This window comes from Schistocerca nitens, chromosome 6, assembly GCF_023898315.1.
Source record: "Schistocerca nitens isolate TAMUIC-IGC-003100 chromosome 6, iqSchNite1.1, whole genome shotgun sequence".
Lineage (NCBI taxonomy): Eukaryota > Metazoa > Arthropoda > Insecta > Orthoptera > Acrididae > Schistocerca > Schistocerca nitens.
In genome coordinates, this window is record NC_064619.1 from 200,687,365 (window position 1) to 200,714,124 (window position 26,760).

The following is a 26,760-nucleotide window of genomic DNA, read 5'->3' on the forward strand; positions in this document are numbered from 1 at the left end:
GATTAAGGCATGCTGAAGGTCAGACAAGTACTCTAAACCTAATATTCATTACTTCACATGTCTATTGACAGGCACAGACTTTTTCAGTGTATTAGACTGTCAGAGGACTTAAAACCAAATTCTAGTGGTACCTTATGAATTCCAAAGGCAGCAGTGATTACACCCTTTTTACTTTTTTGGATACCAGTTGGTTTTAAAAATGCTGCCTAAACTTTCCAACACTTTGTTGGCAAAGTATTGAAGGCACCGTGATTTTGCTTTGCTTATTTGAACAACGTTCTTGTATTCTCACCTAATGTTCAACCTGATAATGATACATTCAAAAAGTGCATAAGTGTATCAGAGACTATACAACCATGGAAATAATGGTAAGTGCGTCACTGACAAGACTGAGGTAACTGTTCTTAGCCATAGGGCCTCAGCAGATGGTATCTACTTACTACCAGAAAAGATAGCTGCTTTACATGCTCTTCTGAGGCCAACGAACCATCAACACTTATGACTTTTGTTGTAATGGTGTATTTATCACCATTATCTCCCAGCAAAACATCCATTCAGTCATCTCTGACAGCTGCACTCTCAGGTTGTGACACCACATGGAATAAGTACTGAAGTGGACCTCATAAAATATGGACAAAGATTTCTCTGAACTGCTGGTGAGCCTCACTAAGGCAGTGGTACTCACTCATCCTATGCTAACTACACCACTGTCTGTCATTATAGATGCTAGCAAAAATGCAGTTGATGCTGCTCTACCCCAAAACATCAACCATCATTGGCAACCATTATTTTTTCTTTACAAAATAATTGCAGCCAGGACTAAGAAAGTGGACTGATTATGACAGAAATGGAAATGACTGTATGGCATTGTTGACTGGGAGGCCCCATTCGGGGGAGTTCGGCCACCATATTGCACGTCCTTTTTAGCTGACGCCACTTCGGCAACTTGCGAGTCAGTGATGATGAAATGATGATGGAGGACACACAGCACCCAGTCCCCTGCTGGGAATTGAACCTGGGCCCCTTCCTTGGTAGGTGGTAACGCTACTGCTATGCTGCAGAAGCAGACACTCATGACAGAGAGTTCCTGGAAAAATATGAGAGCATGAGGCATTTCCACCATCAAGTGGAAGCTCAGTTGGTGACACTGCATGCAGACCACAGGCCAGCATCTTAGCCTTTCAGAATGGCAGTTATAAAAGTCTCCTCAGTGTTTCAGACTCATAGAATTTATGAGTCAATTTACAATAGATGTGCATTATTTTAAAGGTGTAAATAATGTAACTGCCAACTACTTTTCATGCATCTATAGGTTCATAAATATTTTGAACTACAGTGATCTTGCCATGACTCAAGAAATGGAGCCACATCTGCAACAACTATTAGACAATTCTTCCAAAGGACTGTGACCCAAGTGAAATGAGGAGGCAACTGGCAGGTTCAAAATATGGCGCAATGTCTTACAAGGGAAGCTATGGCCCTACATTTCACCACAGTTTTGCAGGACAGCATTTGACAGCATTCACAAGGTAACACACTGAGGGGGCAGTGCTTATACCAAATTACTAACTGATCGTTTCATGTGACTTCAATAAAAAAAGATGCTCAGCCTCATGTGTGCCTTCAATGTGTAATGGAACTGATCAAGGGCCTACTTTTATTGTGTTGGTATGTGCAAACAATGGGAGTGCTTACTTACTTACTTACTCCTTGGCACTACAGCCCATGTAGGGGCTTTGCCTCTCTGATGATCACAGCCTAATCCTGATGATTTGCTGCTCATTTCCTCCATCTCCTGACTCCAATCTTTCTCAAATCATTTTCCAGATCCTCCAGCCATCATTTCCAGGGTCTTCCTTTGCCCCTTTTGCCACCTGGATTTCCCGTGTAAAACTTTTTGACAGTTCGATCCTCTGACATTCGCTCTACATGGCCCAGCCATCTTGATCTGTTACACTTAATTTCAGTCACCAAGTCAGGATTTCTATACATTTCTTCCAATTCCTTGTTTCTCCTTATCCTCCATTGCTCCACCTCGTATACGGGTCCAAAAAGCTTTCTAAATATTTCCCTCTCCCATTTTCTCAAGAGCTCTTCTTCTGCTACAGTCATTGTCCAAGTTTCTGAGCTACAGTGGGCTGTACAGCTCCAGCTGGGAGTGCTTGCTACACACAAATACTTGGAATACTTAATACACTAAGGTAATTAGATCACACAATACACAGAAATTTTTCTAAAATCACATAAATTTTAGTTTTTGAATAAACAAAGCAGTAAAGTGTTATTTTTATTTATATTCAAGTATAAAAATGTATGTTCAAATGATGAATAACATAAATAGTATTAATTTAAACATTGGAAACTCCAGGTTGGAATATCAACAATATTAGGAAAAGGGCAGATTGCTACTTATGTAAAGATGACCTGTTGAGTTGTAGACAGACACAATAAAAAGACTGTTTGTTACAGAATATAGCTGAAGAAGGTTTTGGCCAAAAGCTATAGTGTGTAACAGTCCTGTCATTGTGTCTGTCTGCAACTCAGTGGGTCATGTTTCTGGTGAGTAACAATCTATCCTTTTATTAGTATTGTTAGTATTAATTCAATTATTTTTCAAATGATATGATTATTTTTCATATCTTTGATATAATTCAAAATTGTATGTACATTTGAAATCACTGTAATTATTGTTATTTCTGTAATTCATTCCGAGTATTAATCTGAAAATATTTTTAAAAGAAGTAATTAATCATACATAAATTTTTGTGGATGTAAGAACTGATACCTTGTAAGATCACTTCCGTACAAGTTTTTACATCTCTGCTCATCTTGAACTAAATATTTTGGCATGTTTTAAAGAGGAGCCTGTTCAGGTCTGTTCTCAGATGAAGTTGGAGAATGTACTTGGCAGGAGATTGGTGTGGCAGTGGTTGGTGCATATTGACATGTTGAACAGTTGTTACCTCGTCATTGTGGAAACATAAAAATATTATATATGAAATGAAGGAAGTAAACCAAAGGATGGATATGATCTAATCATGCACAGTTCTTATCTGAAAGACAAACACCTAGATCATACTTTCTAGGTACAAGTTATTATTATGAATCATGTTTTTCAGTGAGCCATGTTTTTGTCAAACAGCCACAAGAAACAGATGAGTTATATAATTTATTATTCCATGATCTTTCTTCTCAGACATTCAGTGAGCCATGTTTTTGTCAAGCAGCCACAAAAACAGATGAGTTATATAATTTATTATTGCATAATCTTTCTTCTCAGGAGTTATTTGCTGCACTATATTAGTGTTACCATTGGTAAAAAGTGCACTTGATTTTACATTATTCAAATTCAAACATTTAAATGATTATTTCTCAGCAACAGAGGAAAGATCATTCCAAATGCCAGCAATGCAAGTTGAGATGCCACATACATGCAGACATCGAACATTTTCCATGATCCCCGGTGAGGTTTGGTCATGCACCCATTGACTTCATCGAACCCTTCCCACCTTCGGAAGGTTACAGGTATCTATTCACAGCAGTTGACAGATGCATGAGATGGGTGGTCACAGATATTACCACTAAGACAAACGCAAAAAAATCCACTGCCAACTGGATAGCATGGTTTGATTGCCCCCTCCGCATTACAACAGATCAGAACTGGCAAAATGAATCCAGTTATGAAAACGGGATCAGTAATCGGGATATAGAAATTTTAATTCCCATATATGTCATATTTCATATGTATATACACTTGACACTGCATCCATACAGAATGAAGTATAACAAAGAACTGACTAAAGTAAAGTTAAGATGGAGGCTTGACAGAGCACTTAGAGTTCATAGATAATAAGTTTCACGGTCGATACGAACTATCAACGCCACACAACCCCCATCCCCCACCCCCCTCCGCAGTAAGAAGTACTACAGATGTCCAAGGGTGAGGGCATGTGGGCATCGTCATCGGTGGAAATCATGCGCACAGGCAGGCGCACTACAGGTACTTCCATCTCGAACGATGTGGGTTGTGCAAGCAGAGCGGCAAGAGGCAGGTCCACTTCGTAGTCAGTCAGCTACTGTGGCTGGATGAGATGGTGGCTGGCCTGGGAGTAAGCAGGCGGGGCAGTCAATGGTGTGGTGGAGGCATGTGTGGCCCTTAAGTGGACCGAGCCATCCGTAGAAATGAAAGCACGTAGAGATGCTTAGTCACATTCATGCAGGAATCTGAGGTTGTGTGCAATGTTGACTTGTAAGGGACCGTCCAATGGCAGGACGTCAGTATCTGTCAAAAGAATAAGCACTATAGAAATGTCGTTCACTCGGTGCAGCGGCATGCTGCAGGACAAACTGATAGTAGGTGTGTGTGTCTCTAACATTGGAGATCAGGGCATGAAACCTGCACAGGGTGAAACCTGGGGGCGAGGTTGGGAAACCAGTGAATGGTGGTGAACAGTCTTCAGCGGAAGAGGTGTGCGGTGAGGTTGATGGGAGCACGTCTTTGTTCTCGATCATGGATGGATCGTCTGCAGAGTCTGACTGCGACTGTTTAGATGGTGAAGCCATGGTCTGCAGTCCGAATTCAAACAGTATGTTGGTAACGCAGGTCACAATGTTGTCCGCGAGGGTGGAGCACTCGCTTATGATATTGTATGCTGCGGTGGAAACAGAGTGTTGGACATATGTGCGGGTGCACGATATGTGAGTGTTTGTAGGATGGTGGAGCACTGAACCCTGTACAACTTTCGGAGATAGTTCGTAATGAGACAAAAAATCCATACCGAGGATTGGTTCATCGATGTCGGCAGTGTAGAATGTCCACAGAAAACATAGAGAAGGAGATGGGGTCACTGTAACCTTTACTGAGCCTGAGGTAGGTAATGTCGACACATTGACAGCTCGTAGAAGTGACTTTGTCTGTGAAGAAGCGGGAGGAGCCATCGAAGTAGGTATGATTGACACGTCAGCACCAGTGCCGACCAGAAAATCTAGACATGATGCAATGTCAGTCACATAGAGACGACCACTCGGTCAGGCGGATGAGCAAACGGAGTGTAATGTAAGAGGACGCCTGTTAGGTTCGCCGCAGGACTCGGTGTCTCTTAGTTCCTGCGGTCGGCATTTGGGTGTTGGCATGGCAACCTGCACTTCTTGGCGTCATCGTTGAACACTTCAGGGTACCAACAGAAAGAGTGAGTGGGGTGAGGATGTGGAGACTGCGACAGTGGGGGTGGCTTGTCCTCGTTGATTTGTTCCAGTAAATAGACTGGTACATAAGGTGCATGGGCGATCCTGGAGTGCTCAGACAGCAGCGAGACTGAGCTGACACTGCCAGGAGAAGTAGACAAGGTGATGGCAGAGTGACCCTTGCCTCTGCCTCAGCCAGCCGAAGGTTGGTATGCAGGGTCGGCTGTGCTGACGAATGGTGTGGAATGAACTGGCGGATGTTGCTGCAGCAGCAAATACAACTGGTCAGCGATGCATAGGCTTTAGCCGATGGACTCAAACAAGTGTGGTAATCGATGGATCTGTAGATCAGTAGGTAGTTTGGCAGACCACACAGCCCATAACGTGGCGTCAGGCATGGTATACTCATTCACAAGCAATCGAACGTGGCACCAGAGTTGTGAGGGGGCACGTTCCCCCAAGTGCTCTTCGTAGAGAATCTTGATTTGATTGACGTGGGAGCAGCAGGCGGTTGAGCAACCAGAACCGGGGACCTCCGCAAGTGAGGTGATGAGCGGGGAGGGGGAGGGGGATGGGGGGGGGGGAGGTTCATGAACGCCACCCATGTGGAAAATGTCTGATGCATAACATGCCTGTAGTGCACATGGCAGGCCACTGAGGCAAGGTAAGGGGTCCATGTTACGCGAAACACTGAATTATGGATGTAAATTAGACGCAACTGGAACACCATGTGCACGGCATTGTACACGGCCCGACAGTAACTGACGTAGCATGCTGGTGGGTGGCTAAACATGTGTTCAAATGGAGATCACTTTGTTCTTGAAACACTCTATTTGAAGAGACACAATTCGAAATATTGTTCAGATCGCATTTCACTGTTGGATGGGCATAATCAAGTGACGTGAAGCCTGAGTCCATTGTTCACTCTAATGGCATAGTTGTCGACCATTGAAAACTAATGAGATTAGCACACATCATTGGTTGAGAACACGAATTGCTGTGCGTAAATGATGACTATGCCATTGCCGAAGAAACGACGAAACTCGGTGAGCGGAGTTGTGCTTCCACATCTTTGAACAAAGCATTGTTTGGCGTGGTCATTGAGTAGCGCATTTAACCTGTTGCATAAACACCTGTGCAGAAGACACGAAACATGAATGAAGTGCGGGGTCACCACTATGGGAACGGGATCGGTAATCAGGATATAGGAAACTTAATTCCCGTGTATGTCGTAGCTCGCATATATTTACACTTGCCATTGCGTCTGTACAGAATGAAGTATAACAAAGAACTGACTAAAGTAAAGTTAAGATGGAGGCTCAACAGAGCACTTAGAGTTCACAGATATTAAGTTTTGTGGTCGATATGAACTATCGATGCCACACAGTCTTTTTCACAAATTGTCTAAACTGTGGAGTTCCCAACAAAACCTCTTTACTGAATGGAATTGTTTTTACCATGGCACAATAATCAGGCTCCATTGAAGTAGACTATTTACAATATTTTTGTTGCTTGTAGATCCTCATGCACTAAGAGTTTTCTGATACCAGAGCTGGCTGAATTTGTAACTTTTATTTGTGTTACTGCCATTTTCAAATGCCTGGAATTACATGATAGAATAACATTTACTGATTGAATGCATACAAGATTAGCTAACAATGGTTTGAATGTACAGAGTTATTTGAACTGAAGCAACTTCCGTCAACACATACATTTATGTAAATTACACTGTGTCAATGAATAAATCAATCAATAAACAGACACTTGTTAAATAATAATTGCCATATAGTAACATATTTGTGAACATGATGAATCACATGCTTACCTACAACCATTTTGAGAAACCATGTCAATCAAATAACCAAATAGCCTTTTCAGCAGATAGTTGTTACAGCAACATAAAACAACATTTATACATTCACCTGTTCTACAACGCAGACGAAATTCAACAGAGTTTCATTGCCATATGTCAGTCAAAGAGTGAATTTACATGAGTGACACACAGTGACTACCACCATCATAGCTTCGCCAATGATATAAGTCACAACTTCTTTTAGAAGATAAATATGACTAACTTGAGGCATGAAATTATGTCAGAATGGAAGTTTCAAATAATGTGACAGTATTCATTCAGTAATAAAATTACTGCATGCTAATATAAACAAAATTAGAAGTGTTAAAATATCCTTAACTGTGGGTTATACAAGGGTTTCTTGTATAGACTATGACTTCACACATAATACTATTAATAAACAGACACTACAGGCAGCAAGGAAATTCATGTATGATAATCAAACATAGTATCAAAACATATTGAAAACAAATATAATTGTTTCATCTGCCATGTCTCATTATATTCACTTTATAAAATTAAATTTGTGCATATTTTTATCTGGTGATAGTTGATAGAACCACCAACAAAAAAAACTCAGGATGCTCCTAACCTAATTTCTCCGATGTAAAATGCCCATAACAAGTGATAATGGCCATTTTACTACCACTGCTATAGAGTATGCACTGATGGGCCACCACAGGCACAAACTCGTCACTACTAAACATCACTGCATTTTAAGTTTTATACTTACTTACTTATCCGTGGTTTGGGCCTTAGTGACCATACACCTGCTCCACACTCCTCCTCCATTGTTCCCAATTGCGAGCCTCCTGTCACCACTCACCTGCTCCTAGTCCCATGTCCTTGGTGTCCTTGTCAATATTGTCCTTCCATCTTGTCCGCAGTCACCCCTGGTACCTCCTTCCAGCTACAGCTCCCAGAATCACATCATGGGGTATCTTCCCTCCATTCATCCTTGCTACATGTCCAGCCAAGGTCAACCTTCTTCTTCTTATTCTTTTTATAATGTCAGGCTGTGCATAAAGCTTTTTTTCTTTTTTTTTGGAGGATTTTTCATTTGAAAACTAGTTTCTCCTCATCTGTTCTCCTAAAGGTGAGGCTTTCACAACCATGCATAACCATTAGCATAATCATCATACTTTGGTACAGCCTGATCTTAAAATTTCTTGACAGGGATCTTTTCTTCAGCACATCCTGTAGGATAAAGTATGTTCTGTTGCCTCCGACAATACTTGCATTTATTTCAATTTCACAGTGGTTCTGATCACCGCAGAGACTACAAAGGTATCTGAAAGTATTTGACCTTTTGAATTGGATACTGTCCGCTGTGAGCAGGTCCCCACCTCTCGCTGACTTGCTCGGAACCATGCATTCTGTCTTATCTTCACTGACTTGCAGGCCTGCTCTATTGGCAATCTTGCAGTACGAGCCTGCCATTTTTCTGAGCTGTTCTTTACTTCCGTTGACTAGGATTATATCATCCATGTATGCCAGTTGAGTCATTGACATGTTGTCTAGGGGTATACTAATGTGGTCAATTTTCATAAATTCCCAGTCTATTTTTTCTGGCACAAGGTTGAATAATATAGGGGGAAGGGCATCTCCCTGTCTGAGGCCGGTTCGAACTTCGAACTGTTCTGATAGACCGGTACTTATCTGCACTTTGCAGAGTGTTTGTTCTAGGCACATTGCCACCAAGTGGATTATTTTGGATGGAAACTGAAATTCCTTTAGTACTCTGATTATAGTACCCCTATGTAGGCTGTCATAGGATTTTTTGAAGTCAATGAAGAGCATGTGCATGTCTATATTATATTCCCAGCATTTCTCCATTGTTTGACATAGGGTAAATAGGTGGTTCACTGTTGATCTGTTGCATCTCAACCCACATTAGTAGTCTCCTAAAGCTTCTTCGTCAAGTGGTAGTATCCTATTTAGGATACTACTGACATGTAGCAGAGATATTCCTCTATAACTGTCACATACCAGGGGGTTAATATTTTTCAGTAATGGACAGATGATGGCCATTTTCTTATCTTTAGGGAGACTTTATGGCTCCCAGACCTTCTGTATGAGGCTTGTCATGGTTCTTACAAGGTCAGGTCCTCCATTTTTTATGAGCTCTGCAACAGTTTGGTCTTCTCTGGCCACTTTGTTGTTTTTTAATTTTTTTTGAGTATTTATGCAATTTCATATTCAGTGGGAGTAGTCACTTCTGTGTCCGCAGTTTGTGGGGACTCAAAAGGAAGAAGTTCTGTGGGGTCTTCAGAATTTAGGAGCTGGGAGAAATATTCTGCCCATCTTTGGCCTATCTCTTTTCCATTCACTAGTATTCTTCCCTTTTCATCTTTAATCAACTGTTCTTTCTTTACATAATTTTTTGTACATTTCTTCATTTTGTGATACATTTGTCTAGTCCTGTGGTGAGAGAGATCCTCCTCCTCTGCCTCATTAAGTATGTCACTGTAATATTTCCTTTCTTCTTGTCTAAGAACTGTTGATGTTTCTTTCCTTATTCAAGTAAAGTTCTCTTTTAGTTGTATATTGTTCATGTTTTCTAACCACTCCTTTCTAACTCTCCTTTATTCCTCAATTTTTCTTTCACATATCTGGTTGAAACATACCTGGTTAGATTTTTTCCATTTTCCCAAAACTTTTGAGGCTGATTCATTCAGGGTGATTTTAATTTTTGTCCAGTCTTCATTTATGTTATTGTGACCAGACTCCATTTGCTCCACATTTGTTATCTTCCCATCTAGTTCTGTTACAAACTGCTCCTTTCTTTCTGATTCCTTTGACATATTTACATTATAGATTACTCTTTTGGTCATTGTCTTTGTGACTTTCTTAAATTTTACTGTCATTTTAGCTGTTACTAGGAAATGATCATTGTCATAGTCTGCTTCTCTGTATGACCTGGCGTTCTTGATCCAATTTGCAAAACGTTTTTCGATACATACATGATCTGTCTGGTTTGCAGTTTGGCTATCAGGTGATATCGATGTCCCCTTACGAATATTTTTATGGGGGAACATGGTACTAGATATGCATAAGTTGAGATCTGTAGCGAATGTAATCAAATGGTTACCACTGTCATTACTTTTTGTTATGTAAACTGACATATCCAATGACAGACCTGTAAGTTGTCTCTCTTCCTACCTTAGCATTGAAATCCTCAAGTATTATTTTGATATTATAGTTTGGCTGTGAGTCATATATTTAGAATTCTTCTTTCATGAGTTCATCTCTGTCTTCATAAAGAGCATGTGCTTTAAGAAACGTCACATCTGTGCTTTGTCCACCAATTGTTATGTATGAAATTCTGTTAATTATGTATTTGAATTCTTTTATCAAGTTTTGCACTGTGCTACTAACATATAAGCCTGTTCCAAATTCTCGGTGGTCACCACAATCTCCATGTAGAATACTTCTTGTACTTGTTCTTACAGACCCTGTTCCTGGCCATCTGATTTCCTGCGGTGCTACAATTTGTAGTGTGTATTTTTCTAGTTGGCTGACTAGAGTTTGCATGCTTCCCAGCCTGAACAAACTTCTTACATTCCATGTTCCAAATATTAAGTCTGGTTTTCGTTTCTGAGTTCTGTTCCAATTAAGACTGTTTCTGGGGCACATGAAGAGTATCCTGACCAGATCTTGTTTTCTATGAGAGTGGAGGTAGCCCTCTGCACAACCCCCAACCTGAAGGACCAGAGACCTTGTATTTGGGGGTCTAGCCCTAGGAACGTTGCCTTCTCTATGGCTCAGTGACATGTCCTAGCCACACGTCCACCCTGGGTATTTTATTTCCCTCGTACCCGTCATATCCGGTGAGTGTTCCCCTATCTGCCACCTGGGGAGGCGCCCAGTGGGGGTCTAGTAACCCCACACATGTTTAAGTTTTATAGTAATAATAAAATTACTTTTGTATAAACAACCTTTTTTATTGCAGGAAAATCCTCAGCTGGCTATTACCATGGTGCCAAAAATCAGTAGCAATCCGTGAGACAACAAAAGCATGTGTCATTAAAGTATTGCACCAATTTAGATTAGCATTCCGTGAGCTGGGACAACTTATGGTAAAGGAAAGCAGGTTACCAGATGCAGAACTGGTATTTTACATGACATTCTATGAATTAGGATATCTTTTAAATACAAGAGATCCAGTAATAGTCAATAAGTAAGTTATTTTCATTTTTGTCATTCTGAAATTAGGAAATAGTCATATTAAATGTATAACTGCCATCAAACAAATATTTTATGTTCCAGTGGTTTGTAGTCAAATAACGTCTTCTACAATGGTACTTACAATTATTCAATAACTCATACCTGTAATCAACAGATGTATTGTTGATAAACTTGAGGATAAAACTGTCAAGAAATTGTAAGCTCAGCACAAATTAGTAATTACCATACTAAATTCATACATAAATTTTATTTGTGGTATTTTCTCAGTTCATATATCATCTTTCAACACCTCTTTTTTTTTTTTAATAAAGTTCCTCTAGTTCCTCTGTGTATTACTTCCGCTGAATTACCAAGTACTTGTTTAAAGCAAAATTTCTTAACTTTCAACATATATTACATGAACATATTTGAACAATATTCTCCCATAAAAATAATTTTAAATGCTATACTACATGCAGGTTTATTTTTGTGAAAACAGAGTTTTAAAAACTCATTGCTGCTTCATGAAAATCTAATGTAGTTTTAAGATAATGACAATGGATCTTATGTATTGTGCATTTTTGACAAGGGTCACAAAAACACATGTGACAGGCGAATTTTGTAATGTAGAAGAGCTCAGAATATTTTATTTTACCACATGATATTTAGTTTGAGGTAGAGTCAGAAACTTTCATAATGATGTGCATCTCTTAACTTCCCAATATCTGCTTTAAAATTTCACTGAGAGAACCGGTTCTCCGTTAATAAATTATCATTAGTTTTTCTGCAACACAGTACATTAGAACAATGTCACACACAAACAAATAGTAATAATGGTAATGTAATTGTTATGTATAAAAGAAAATTATAAAAAATACCACGAAAAGGATGTTCACTTGCCACTTGATATGTTGTGTACATTTTTTTAGTCACATCTACTAACTTAATTTTACATCCACTCATCATGTGTTATGTAATATCAAGTAAATGAAAAGTACTATTTCCTATTCATAATTCCTTTCAGAGTGAACGTTTTTGAGTTTCATTTACATTTGTATTTATCCATAGGGCTGTCATGAGAAAACGTCACTTTCCTAAATGGTCGAAGTTGAGGTTTCCAGAAATTATTTCAGGACTGCCAGTGCCAGTTAATGAGGTAAGATTTAAAAAAAAAATAGATTATATGTTCTGTCTTATTTAGCTTAAGAAAATTCAAAATTGTGTTTTACATATATTTCAAGAATGAAAGTTTAAAAATACACAACAATAATAAAAGTTGATGTAGGCTGGTAATAGATGGCATTGGAAAGTCAGAAAAATACAATTAAATGCATGTATTCTGACTGTGGAAGAACTGTGTGAGGCAAGTTTGCTTGTAGGATAAGGAAACTGCAGTGTAGACATGGAGTCATCTGTGACATCTGAAATCAATGCAAGGATAGTGATTTCACAAATAAAAACAAACCTGTTTTTTGTTCCTCTGGATGACATTCCCCTCTCTTAAGGTTGATTCATGGAAATGGCATATTCTTGTTGTAAATTTCACATTTATTTCTGTGACCAGATGCCCTTTGCCATTCCAATTTAAACCAACAGGAGGAAAATCGTGTAAAGAGTTTATGTACAGGGTGCCGCAAAAGGAATGGTCAATATTCAGGGATATGACAGTAATGCACATTTGAAGCAAAAATCTTCATATGGACATATGCCCTATTCGAAATGTTCTCCAAGAGAAAATATTTAATGCACATTTGTTTTTGGGCTGTGCGCATGTCTGTATTACCCACCTAACCTCTTTGATGGTTTATTCTAGCCCAACCTACCTCGCTGCTTTCAACCTCATTGCTCAGTTTGCCTTGCTGCCATTAAACTATCCCACTGGATGCGCAATTGTACATGGAGTATTGTGAGTGGAGTAGTGTGACGGGTTGTGAATTTATCAGAGAGAAGTAATGATTAACTATGTTTTTATACACACTAGCTAAAATACCATATGTCTATACTAATGAAGAATCTGCAGATATGGTGTAAGTTTACGGCTTCTACAATGGTAGTCCTCCTGCTGCTGTCAAAGAATACCCTTGGCAATTTATGACATATTCATTCTTTATTGTAGAGTGTTTACCAGAGTTTTCAGTACACTGAATGGAACAGGAATTTATCCAAGTTCCCAATTTCTTCTGAACTCATAGTTCAAAAACTTGTGCATGAACACCAAGACATTGTTGAATTGGTGCAGTGTGGTCCTACTACCAACACACAGTGACTTTCTGCAAGTATCAGCATCCCACAAACACGTATGTGGTTAAAATTACATGCAGAAAATTTGTACCTATTTCACATACAGTATGCCGACAATCTTCACATTAGCAGCAATGTCTTATGACTTGAATTTTTTCACTGCTTAAATGACAGTCATGATTTGCTTCCATTAGTACTATTCACTGATGAAGTCATGTTTACATTAATGGAATCAGTAACAACAACACACATAATAATCATTGATGGTCACAGGAAACTCCACATACTGCCATTCATTTTTTGATCAATGTTTTGTGCAGCATGTAACATATTGATAGATCCATTCATTTTAGAAGAGCAAATGACTGGGCATAATTACTTGCATTTTTTTAATTCATTTGTTGAACACCCTGAGAACATTTCTTTGGTTACATGAACAGCTGTGTACTTCCAGCGTGATGAAGCCTGCCCAGATGTGAGGGGACATCTCAAGCACATTTGTCATAAGTGCTAGATTGTTCATGGTAGTACAGTTAATGGGCCACCAAGATTGGCCAAACTTATGGCACTAGACTTTTGTTTATGGGGTTGGATTAAGTCTGAGGTATACAAATGAATGGTGAATACATGAGGAGAACTGCTTGCCCACATCATGAACACTGTTGCCCAATAACTATGTACATTAAAGGTGTTCTATCTTGAAAATGATTTGGAATAGGGCATATGTCCATGTGCCCTATTGTTCCTGTCATATCCATGAATGCTGAACACTCCTCCCGAGGCACCCTTATACCGGTTGAGACAGCCAAGACAGGCCACCCCAAATACATCAAGAATTAATAAATATCTCAAAGTGTGGTTTTCACCAAGTTTCCTGATGTTTGCAAATAATTTTTATATTACAATGCCAATGTTGTTTTTTTGTAATGGAATTATATACTTTTTGTTGCATTTGATATAAGCATTAAGAGACCTTCAATGACATAACATGTATGAGATAACAGCACCACGAACCACTGTCTTGCCATCAGGAGAAGAGGTTCCACAAATGTGTGACCTGTTATACCAAATGTAAGCAGACATTTAACTCAAGTATGGTTCTTCTGTTTACCTCTGCTTGAATTCCATCAGTCTGTGCTCTGTTGTTGTATCTGTCATGTAACTCGCTCATAAAGCTATTGATACATTCACAATGTATACAACAGTTGATAAAGTGAATATTATTTATGACAAATGTTGTCAAACTACTAGAGCAGTGGTGCGGCTGTATGCTGAAGAGTATCCAGATCATGCCAAGCATTATTGATCTCTCTTTGCAAACAATAAAAAAGAAAAGAAGAGCAATTGATGAAAGAAATTAAACTAACATTTTAGCAGCAGTAACCCACAATGCAAATGTCACCAAGAGGCATCTCAGAAGTATGAGATGTATCAATTAAATGAATGTTCTGTGAACACTGTACACTAAATTCCATTGCATTTCATTCTCTTCACATTTTGCTGCATCTACAGCTTTGCAATAATGACTTCCAAAATTGGTTACTGTTCTCTGAATGTTATCTGTGGAAAGTACAATGTGATGCAACATATCTATGCAAAATTTTGTTCAAGGAAGAAGTAGTGTTTACAAACAATGGACAAGTCAATCTTCATAATATGCACTTATCATCAACTGAAAATCTACACTTGCTCAAAGAAATGGGTAAACACAATGCTCTTAGTCTATCAACATTTGGTACATGTTTTTCAAGACCCTCATCATTGTTCCCTGTTTTATTGATGGGAATGTAAGTAAATTGAAGTAGCTCAAGTTCCTAAGATATGCTGCTGCTGCAATTATTCGAAGACATCCCACTGGACATAAGGCAATCAGTGAAATGCCTTATAAGATGGGCGTGTGCTGCCATTAATTCCAGATGAAATTCAGCATGGAGTATTGTTTCTCCACAGCCACTTTCTAGCAAATAGCAATGCTCCAGGTCAGCATTTTGAGCACTTAGTATGACAGCCATTTTTTAATTTATTCACCTTCGAACATTTTACAAGTTAGTGGTGTAATTATTTACATATAAAGCTAAGATATATAAAATAGATAAAAATTTCTTGATATGTACATCAGTGACACATTGCTACATATAATGAGAAAATTATATATGTAGGAAACTTTCAACCAGTAATTTATTACAGCTTAGTACAACAGTAGCTGGAAAATTATGTCACTTACATCTGATTCCTCACACTCTTTTATGGAGTAGTATGCTTCCTTCTTAAACCACTCTACTAGAACATTCTTAAACACATTACAGGAAACAGAAAGGACAGCTTTTGGGAGTCTATTGAAAACTCTGGGGCCTAGATATTTGTGGCTGTAGTAAACCTTTCTGTAGGGTATATTAGTTGATTGTCTAGTTCTGGTTTTGTGATTATGTACAGACATCTTAAGGTTAAAATTATTTAAATTCTCTTTAACACCGAGAAGGCAACTATACGTACAGAGGCTTGGGACTGTCACAATATCGAGCTCCTTGAAGTGAACTTTACAGGATTCTCTTGGAGTCATTGCTACTCTATGTCTTATACCCTTTTTTTGCCACCTGAATACAGTTTTTGAGCTGGGGTAAATATCCCATAGAAGAGTTCATAGGCACAGTGGGAGTGGAAAAATTGCAAAATATGCGTAAACTGTTATGGTTTTGCTTGCATTATTCCTCAGTTTGTACAGCAGACAAATCACTCAAGAAAGCTTTGAGCACATTTTATTCTGCATGACTCACCGAACTGTGTTTCTGATCTATGTGAAAACCTAACAGAGTGATTACTTTTGATCTTCATTGGGGACACTTAAATTGAAAACAATATCTTCAGTTTCATTTTTATTAATTTTTAAATAATTTGCCTGGAATCAGTTAGTGCATCAGTCCATTGCTACATTTACATTACATCGCAGCTCCTTTGGTTCATCAACTTGTGTGATTAGAGTTGTATCATCTGTGTACAAGGTAAAAATGAGGGTAAGTTGTTTATATATACACACATCAAAAAACGTTTTGCATCACCCCGGTTCGCAGAACTCCTGAAGATAGACGTTGACTGTGGATATTGTATCACAGACACAGTCCCTTTGACTGTTCAGAGATGTCACTCAGCCCACCCAAAGATGTAAACAACCATGCATGAGCAGCACCTATTAGACGAAGGGGTCTGTCAGCCGATCAGTCCCAGTCATTCCACCAGCAAGGACGTACACGGCTCGTGTTGTCTTTAGTTCAACCATGCCCAAATGGTCAATACCGTGGTTCGATCATGTCTGCATTATTACTGTGTGCCAGGTAGGGTTCTTAACAAGGGAAATGTCCAGGCATCTCGGAGGGAACAAAAATGATGTTGTTCTGACATGGATGAGATACAGAGAGACAGGAATTGTCGACGACATGCCTCGTTCATTCCACCCACTATTGCAGTGGATGACCACTACCTACAGATTATGGCTCATAGTAACCCTGAAAGCAACACCACAATGTTGTATAATGCTTTTTGTGCAGCCACAGGACCTTGTGTTATGACTCAAACTGTGTGCAATAGGCTTCACGGTGCGTGACTTCACTCTCGAAGTTCATGGTGAGATCCATCTTTGCAACCACAACACCATGCAGCGTGGTACAGACAGGCCCAACAACATGTAGAATGGACCGCTCAGGATTGGCATCATGTTATCTTCACTGATGAATGTTGCATATGCCTTCAACCAATCGTTGGAGACGTGTTTAGAGGCAACCCAGTCAGGCTGAATGCCTTAGACAAACTGTCCAGCAATTGCAGCAAGATAGAGGTACCTGCTGGTTTTGGGTGCCATTATGTGGGACCACCATATGCCGCTGGTGGTCACAGAAGGCACTGTAGTGGCTGTATGATACGTGAGTTTTATCTTCTGAATGATAATGCAATCATATCGGCAGCATATTGGCGAGGCATTCGTCTTCATGGACAACAATTCGTGGCCCCATCACGCACATCTTGGGAATGTCTTCCTTCAGCATAATGACATCGCTGGACTAGAGTGACCAGCATGTTCTCCAGACATGAACCCTATCGAACAAGCCTGGGATAGATTGAAAAGGGCTGTTTATGGACGATGTGACCCATCAACCACTCTGAGTAATCTAAGCCGAATTTCTGTTGAGGAGTGGGACAATCTGGACCAACAGTGCCTTGATGAACTTGTGGATAGTATGCCACGATGATTACAGGCATGCATCAATGCAAGAGGACATGCTAGTGGATATTAGAGGTACCGGTGTGTACAGCAATCTGGATCACCACCTTTGAAGATCTCGCTGTATGGTGGTACGACATGCAATGTGTGATTTTAATGAGCAATAAAAAGGGCAGAAATTATGTTTATGTTGATCTCTATTCCAATTTTCCGTACAGGTTCCAGAATTCTCGGAACCAAGGTGTTGCAAAACTTTTTTTGATGTATGTATGATGCACAGGAATAGACCCAGTACTGAGCCCTGTGGAACACCTTTTGTAACAGGTAATGAGTCTGGCCTTCTGTTGTTTATAGTTACCATCTGCTTTCTGTTGCTGAGGTATGGCTCAATAAGCTGAAGAGCATCCTCTCCTACTCCATAGTATTGGAGCTCGTTTTATAAGTATACTATGTGGGACAGTTTCAAAAGCTTTCCTCAAATCTAGAAGAGTTGCACAGGTTGTTTTCTTAGTCTCAAAAGTATCACATATTTTTGTGATGATAGTCCCAACTGCTTTGATAGTGGAAAGACGAGGTCTGAAACCATATTCTGAGGAGCTAAGTAGGTCATTTTTTTTTTTTTTTAATTGCTGGTTCATCTGTTAGTACAATGTTCTATCATTTTTGATATGATTGGTATGAGTTAAATGGGATGACGGTTATCAGGAGATGCTTTGTCACCTCCCTTATGGATGGGTGTTACAACAGTAATTTTTAGGCAATCTGAGAAGATTCCTTTGGTTTATGATTCTGGTTAGCAGCAACAGAATTTCTTTCTTTATACCTTGTATTAGATGATTTGAAAGTCCATAGAAGTCTTCTGCTTTTGAGCTGCTAAGTTTGGCAATTGCTTCACTAACCTGTCTGTAGGATACAGGAGTCCGGCAGAAGTTGTCATGTTGCTTACCATCTAGAGCTGGAAGCAAAACTAACAGTTTCATTTGCATCTTCAGTGAGATTTTTATTTGAGCCAGAATTTGTAACATGTGCATTTAATATGTGTGATTGGATTAGAATGTTGTTGTGTTTATTTTCAGAGCTTATCTGATTTGATAACTTTCCATGCTGCTTTACATTTAATTGTCAAACTGAGTATGTAATTGTCATTGGCTTTCCTCTTGACTGCTCTAATTTCTGATCTATTCATCCTTCTTCCTGCTGTGTAAGCTTTCTTCTTGACTTCATTCTGTTACTATTTGTCATAGTGCACCATCATTTCTTCCCTAAGTTCGCACAGGTGTGGCATCCAGTTTCTCAGTTCTTGAGGTTTATTACTCCAGTTCTGCTTTGGGTGTTTTCTGTGGTATTTGGGATATCATCTGTCAAGTTTTTCTACAGCTAATTAAAAATTTTTTGGGTTGAATGATTAGCAGATTGGTTTTTAAGTGATTCAATTTATGTTCGTTGATTGACCTGAGTACTCTTCCTACTTCTGTTGAAGAACTGTCTGTTTTGTTGTTTAGAAGTGTCTAAGCCACAGCCCTACATTATCTGATACTCCGAGGTTTACAGTATGAAATTCAGTTTTATTTAATTGAAAGTTACGTATTGTATTATCTAATCAATCCCTGAGCCTGGTGGGTTTGTCATTTAGACAGTAGAAGTTTGACAATCTTAATATGTCTAATAGATGCTCCATGTGTTTGGTCTTATACCCAATATTTATGTTAATATAGCCAAATATCAGAACCCTACATTTTTATATTTTAAGAGCTTTATTATCAATTTCTTGGGGTTTTCTACAAATAATTGTGTGTTACTACTTGGAGAGTGGTACACTGATATAACTATTAGTTGAATTAGTATCATTATTTCTGAGACTTCAAAAACTGCTTTATACATAGAAAACTTACATCTATCACTTCAGATTCTAAGTTACCTGTTTCGTTGATAAAAACTGAAACACCACCATGCTTCAAATTTGCTCTACAGTAACATGTTGCTAATTGGTGCCAAGCATGCCTGAGTATGTGCTTACTTACATTTGCTATAATGGAGCAGATGTTTGTGGAACCTCTTATACTGACAGCAGAACAGTGGTTTTGCAACGCTGTTATCTTTTTGCTATTTGATCAAATCCCATGCATGTTAATTCATTGAAGTTCTCTTAGAAGCTTCTTTAAGATGCAACAGAAAAAAGTGTGTAGTTCTATTAGAAAAAACAAATTTGGTGACTATGAACAATAAAAATTACTTGTGAACATCAGGAAATTCACCATATTATCTGCTATAGCTTGGCAAAAGCTGCACTTTGGTGTATCTATTCATTTTGGATATATTTGGGGTGGCCTGTCTTAGCTGCCTCATGCTGTAAATGGGATGTATGGTTCTGTGAGAATAATCTGAAACAGCCCTAAGAGACCTAAGTTGGAACAAGGCCCTTGGAATAAATGACATTCCCTCAGAATTATTGAGATCCTTGATGACAAAATTATTTCATCTAATGAAATCTTCGCTAGACTGTGAAGGCCCAAGGGATATTAACCAGTTACCTCTGCCTTCTGGTATCAGGCAGATGTGATCAGCACACTGCTCTCCTGGCCATTTTGTGTACTTTCTAGGGCACGGAGCTGCTACTACTCAGTCAGGTAGCTCCCCAATTGGCATCATAGGCAGAGTGCATCCTGTACTCATTCTCTCACCAAGGGAAAAATCCTTCTCAGTACTGGGAATCAAATCCTCCACATTGTAGCCATCTGTGCTGACTACTCAGCTAAGGAGGTGAACAATTATTCCATCTGGTGTGCAAGATATATGAGACAAACTTCAGGAAGAATGTAATTATTCCAGTTCCAAAGATGGAAAGTCCTCACACGTGTGAATATTACTGAACCATTATTTTGATAAGTCATGGTTGCAAAATATTGGCACAAATTATTTGCAGAAGAATGGAAAAACTGGTAGAAGCTGACCTCAGGGAAGATCAGTTTGTGTTCTTGAGAAATATAGGAATATGAGAGGCAGTAGTGACACAAAGATTTATAATGCAGGACACGTTGAAGAAAGGCAAGCCTACATTTGTTGCACTTGTAGATTTAGAGAAAGCTTTTCATAAAGTTTTTACTGGGTTGTACTCTTTGAGGGTTTAAAGATAGTGAGGCGAAATACAGGGAGCAAAATGTTTTTTACAACTTGTACAGAAACTTTACTGAAGTTGTAGAAGTCAGAGTACATGAGAGGGAAGTAATGGTTGTGAGTGGAGAATAAAAGGTTGTAGCCTATCCTTGATGTTATTCAAACTGTACATTGAGCAGACTGTGAAGAAAACCAAGGAGAATTTTAGAAAGGGAATAATGGTTCAGGCAGAATAAGTAGGTACTTAAGATTTTTCATTGAAATTGTAATGCTGTCAGTTATGGAAAAAAACTTTCAAGGGCAGTTGAATAGAATGGACAGTGTCTTCAAAAGAGATTATATGAAGATCAACAATAATAAAACAAGAGCAATAAAGCATACTCAAATCAGTTGATACGAAGAGAATTAGAATAGAAAATGAGGCACTAAAAGTAGTAGATGAGTTTCACCACTTTGGCAGCAAAATAACTGATGGTGGTGACAGTAGAGAGGATATAAAATGTAAACTGGTAGTAGCATAAAAATCATTTCTGTAAGAGGAATTTGTTAACATCAAATATCAATTAAGTGTTACAAAGACTTTTCTGAAGTTCTGGAGTGTAGCTTTGTATGGAAGTGAAATGTGGTTGATTAGCAGTTCATACAAGAAGAAAATAGAAGCTTTTGAAATGTGGTACTACATAAGAATGCTGAGAATTAGACGGGTAGGTAGAGCACTAAATGAAAAGATACTGAATTGAATTGGGTGAAAAAAAGAAATTTAGTGCACAACTTGACTAAAAGATGGAATGGTTGAACGGATACATCCTGAAGCATCCAGAAATTTTCAGTTTGGAAGTAGAAGAAAGTGTAGAGGGTAAAAATTGTATTGGGAGAACAAGACTTGAATACAGAAAGCAGGTTCAAATAGATGTAGGGTGCAGTGGTTTTGAAGAGATGAAGAGACTTCTATAGGATAGTCTAGCATTGAGAGCTGCATCAAACCAGTCTTTGTATGGAAGGTAACAGAACCAACAACCTGACATTTGCCTATAATCAGACTGGGAGAGGGGGAGGAGGACCCGAGCAGAAAGATTATTCAAAAGTCATTAATCAGGAATACTGATTGGATGAAGCTGAAGCAAAAATCTGTTGGTATATGCGCTATGTGTAGAAGAAAAACGACTGCATTTGTGAAAGAAAAATGATAGCATTCACAACACACAGAAATATTTATACTTCATAATTTGTGCTTTCATATGCTTTTCTAATATCCAAGTTGTTCAAACATCTATTTTGGATGTAGTTTTACAGGTAATCCATAAGTCATTAACACTGAAACCAAATTTTGATAATGTGAGGTCATGTTTTGAAGCACACCTGTATTAACACAAACCACCATAAACCCAACAGGTTCTCAAACCATTTGTCCATAATCATCTTGATCATTACCACCACTCATTCTCTTCATATTTTCTCCCAATAGGATGTTATTTGTCATGGGTACTTGGAACAGGAAAGGATAAAAAAAACAGCAGACATATTTTCTTTCAGAAACAGAAATACATGAATGGTTACTTTTATTTATAAACTATTTTTTTTAATTCTATGGTGAGTTCTAATGTCTTTTTAATACTATTTGGATTTTATGTACATTTCAATATGCCCTGAATAGTGAAGTCTTTTAAGCACTTGGAAGTCTGTTATTTAAAATGCAACTGATTTATATATGTTGTTGTACAACAACACAGCACAGATAATTTTTGTATAGGTTATTATTTCAGATATACTATATGTAATGAGAAAATAATTTATATATTTGGTTCTCTGAATACTTTCTCCAAATTTGCAGTGCACATTATCACTCTCTCTTGTAGTTTTACCATTCTTTGCTTTTGTGTTTGCTGAATTTTGCAGCCCTCTGATGCAATCTGTTATGTTGGGTATATGAAACAATAGTATATTTTGCATTTACAGTTTTGTAAATTTTCCTCATTAGCAGCTTATTTGTATTTACTTTTGGCTGATTTTATTCACATTTCTGGCTATTAAAATGTGTCACCAGGAAGGACAGGAAATAATGAAATTTTACTTGTTTCATATCAGTGCACACTCCACCGCAGGGTGAAAATTTCACTCTGGAAACATCCCCCAGGTTGTGGCTAAGCCACGTGTCCACAATATCCTTTCTTCCAGGAGTGCTAGTTCTGCAAGATTTTCAGAAGAGCTTCTGTGAAGTTTGGAAGGTAGTAGATGAGGTACTGGCAGAATTGAAGCTGTGAAGAAGGGTTTTGAGTCCTGCTCAGGTAGCTCGGTCAGTAGGGCACTCGCCCACGAAAGGCAAAGGTCCTGAGTTTGAGCCTCGATCCAGCACACAGTTTTACTCTGCCAGGAAGTTTCATAATTTTACTTATTGTGTGTATACAGTATAGTAGGAAGAACACATGATTAAATGTCTAGGTCATCTGGGTATACAGGGTATGAATTTTAGCAAAAAGTGGTTCCACTGCAGACATAAATAATGACTCCAACCCAGCTGAGCATCATGTCAAACTGAGGTTGAATGACAGAATGGTACACTGTTATATGCAGCTTCAATTTTATGGCAGAATTCACCAATTGTAATGGCTCACGAGTGGTGGCATGTTAGTCTCACAGCAACCCATGACCAGATGTGTACAGTGGGTGAGAGATGTAGAGAACATGCTGGCTACGGCAACAGTCAGACATACCTGTAATGAACCATGTTGAGTTACCTTGTTGGAAGTTAATATCATGGAGACCTTGCAGATAATGCATGGCTGCCAGCCTTAATTATATTTAACCATAATGTCAAACGTCGTCTCGCCCCTCCGGAGTACTTCAAAGGGGCCGAGGTATGGGAGTTGCAGGGGTTGTCTAGCGGAATCATCCCTGAGCATAATGTGGGAGCATGTGTTGAGTGTGGTTGGCACGTAAGTGTCCGACGGGGAATGACTGACAGGCAGCTGTAGCCGTGCGTGTCTAAAGTGGGTGCGCATTCTACTAATAAAGTCTGGGGAGGTGGGGAAATCCTCAGGTGCTTGAGGCAGGATAAGTTCTCGCTGAAAATGAATTCAGAGATGGTTCCCTGTAAGTCATGTTTAAAGGTCAATCGGAGGCCGAGTAACACCCAAGGAAGCCCCTCAGACCAGAGGCAGTCATGGCACCTGAATGCAGGCTCAAACTGTCGACCCTGGTCAGTGGTGATGGTGGACGGGCAACCAAATCTAGTGATCCATGATGAGTAGAATCCCTTGGCCAAGGTTTCTGCTGTGATGTTGGGTAAAGGAGCAGCTTCCACACAACGAGACATGTGGTTGATTGTGGAGAGGATATATCTGTGGCCGTGTACAAGACGAAAATGTCCTTGTGGAATGTCAAACTTGCCAAGGGGGGGAGAGGTGTACCGTTCAATTTTGTTGCGTTGTCAGGAAATGCATCCACATGTCCAGATTTGACAGTCATGCTTCACATCACATTTTTCCAAACAAAATGCTCGGTGATGAGGCGTGTGGTGGCACGAACCCCAGGGCGGGTGAGGCTATGTGAGCCGTCGAAGGCTTGTTGGTGCAACATGGAAGGGAGCAACAGCCGTAGAGTGTTGGTAGAAGAGTCGCACCATACTTTGTCTGAAATGCCGGTGTACTTGGCTTTGGTAAACACAAGCGATGTCTGATGATCCAAGAGGAGAGCTTGAGATTCCTCATCAGAGGCCTGGAGAGCGTTGAGGTTGGATAAATCAATGATGCGTGAGACAGTATTGACCCATAAAAAGAAATCAGTGTGGGGATGTTTTCCACGCCTTTGATGTAGTGTACATCTGTAGTAAATTGAGAGACCAGGTCAAAGTGGCGGAAACATCGAGGGGGTTTGTCCTCAGGAGGTTTGCAGAAGGCATCTGCCAGTGGTTTGTGGTCAGTAAGGATGAAGAAAGAACGGCCCTCAATGTCAGAGCGAAAGTGTTTGACGGCTTCATAGACCGCCGGAAGTTCTCTATCAAAAGTGGAATACTTCTTCTGTGCCATTGACAGTTTGTTCAAGAAGAAATGAAGGGGTGAAACCATGTCTCCTTTGCGTTGCTGTAAAACTGCCCTGAACGTGATGTCGTTGGCGTCCGTAGTGATGAACAACTCGGCAGACGGATTGGGGTGGGTGAGTACAACGGAGTGAGCTAACGCTGTCTTTAGAGCCCTGAAGGCCTATAGCATAGGTTCAGTCCAACAGACTGGCTTAAAGCCCAAAGTTTGTTTACCAGACAGCAAGTCTGTCAGTGGGGCCTGCATGATGGCAGCAGAAGGTAGACGTCGGTAGTAGTAATTCATAGTACCCAGGAAATATCAAAGTTCTTTGTACATAGCCAGGGGTGGGAATGACGTGACAGCCTGCACGCGGTATTTGGGAGGCTGTATTCCGTCTGCAGAGACGGTGTAACCCAAAAATGTCACAGAAGACTGGCACAATTGGAATTTATCTTTGTTGACCTCGACACCTTTGGAGTTCAAGGTCTGGAGGACCTGGGATAAATGAACTTCATGGTCCTCAGTCAACTTGCTGAAAATGAGGATGTCATCCAGCAATGCAAAGCAGAACTTGAACTCTCATAAGATTGAGTCAATGAAATGTTGTCACATATGTGCCGCATTCTTTAAACCAAATGGCATGAAGTTGTATTGGAACATACTGAGCGGCATGATGGTAGCAGTCTTTGGAATGTCTTTAGGCGCTATGGGTATCTGGTGACAGGCATGTACACAGTCAATCACACTGAAGATTGTGGCTCCCGATAACATATAGATGAAATCGTTTATGTTCGTCATTGGGTAATTGTCCATGATGGTATGAGTGTTTAAGCATCTGTAATCACCACACATTGGAAAAGAATTGTCGTATTTAGTGAGGAGGTGAATCAGTGAAGACCAATTGCTGTCCAATGGCTGTTGAATGCCTGCCTCCAGAAGTTCGTTAATTTGCTTCTGGGCCATGCGCAACTTAATGGGGTTGGGGCATCTAACCTTGTGCCTAATAGGAGGGCCAGCAGTGGTAATTATCTTGTGCGTCATTCTGTCAGTGATGGAAGAGACTGAGAACTGCACACGAGGTTGAGTAACGTTCTGACATGAAGTTTTGGGACAAGTGGGGTGCAATAAGGCATAGCCAATAGTGCAAGTGAGAAAAGGCAACAAGAAAATCACATGCCTATTATGTGAGTGCGGCGTGCACTTGTTTGGGGAGGTAGGCTGCACGCACAGCACAGAACAGATCGGAGTGCGCAGCGACTGTCTGTTGTAAGCTTTGCCTTGAGTAACCGGCGCGGGCAAGAGAGGCGTTGGCATCGCGCGGGGAACAGCGATGGCCACTTAATCTCATGGTTGGCGCACTAGAGAGGGGGAATGTTTACCAACATGCAGGGTGGCTGCCTGTGCGGTGGGCATGTTCGCATCGTGCGTGCAACTGTCATTAGAAGCACTTTTCGAAACACATGGCACTGCATGTAGCAGCCGTGTAGCAGGTGCAGAGATCACTGAACGCAAATCATCACATGCAATGAATGTTTTTGAGCTAACCTGATGAGTGTCCATGCTGGTGTCTGCTGATGAAGCTCGATCAGGTGAAGGATCTGTGGATTGCAGTTGCAGCAGCGAGGTACGAGCCACAGTGAGCTCGTCGAAAGTGTGAGCAATGCGTTGTTTCAACTCGTCATTTTGCCGATGGAGTTGCGCCGCTGCATTGCACTCTGACAGTAGATTAGTGATGCAGGTCACAATCTTGTCCACGAGGGTGGAGCACTCGTGAACCAAGTCACATATCGCGACGGAAATGGAACAACGAGCGTAAGTGCCTGAGCATGGTATCTGAGTGTCCCTTTGAAGACTACACAAGTGATCGATCATTACACGATTCTGGAAATCGTCCACTTCACCTTTCACATGTTGGTGTGCACAGTCCAGTGATACAAAACCCGAGTCCATTGTTTGAGGTAATGGCGTAA

The 26,760-nt window shown here is 39.9% G+C and overlaps 1 protein-coding gene across 3 annotated transcripts in view; it reads left to right on the forward strand.

Moving 5' to 3' along the window:
• Positions 1–26,760, forward strand: part of LOC126262873 (putative phosphoenolpyruvate synthase) — a 381,045-nt gene that overhangs the window by 318,945 nt on the left and 35,340 nt on the right. For all 3 annotated transcript variants that reach the window (XM_049959740.1, XM_049959741.1, XM_049959742.1), the window contains 2 exons: positions 10,989–11,216; positions 12,272–12,359. In XM_049959740.1, coding sequence (XP_049815697.1) covers positions 10,989–11,216; positions 12,272–12,359 — 316 coding nt within the window. The remainder of the gene's footprint in view (positions 1–10,988; positions 11,217–12,271; positions 12,360–26,760) is intronic.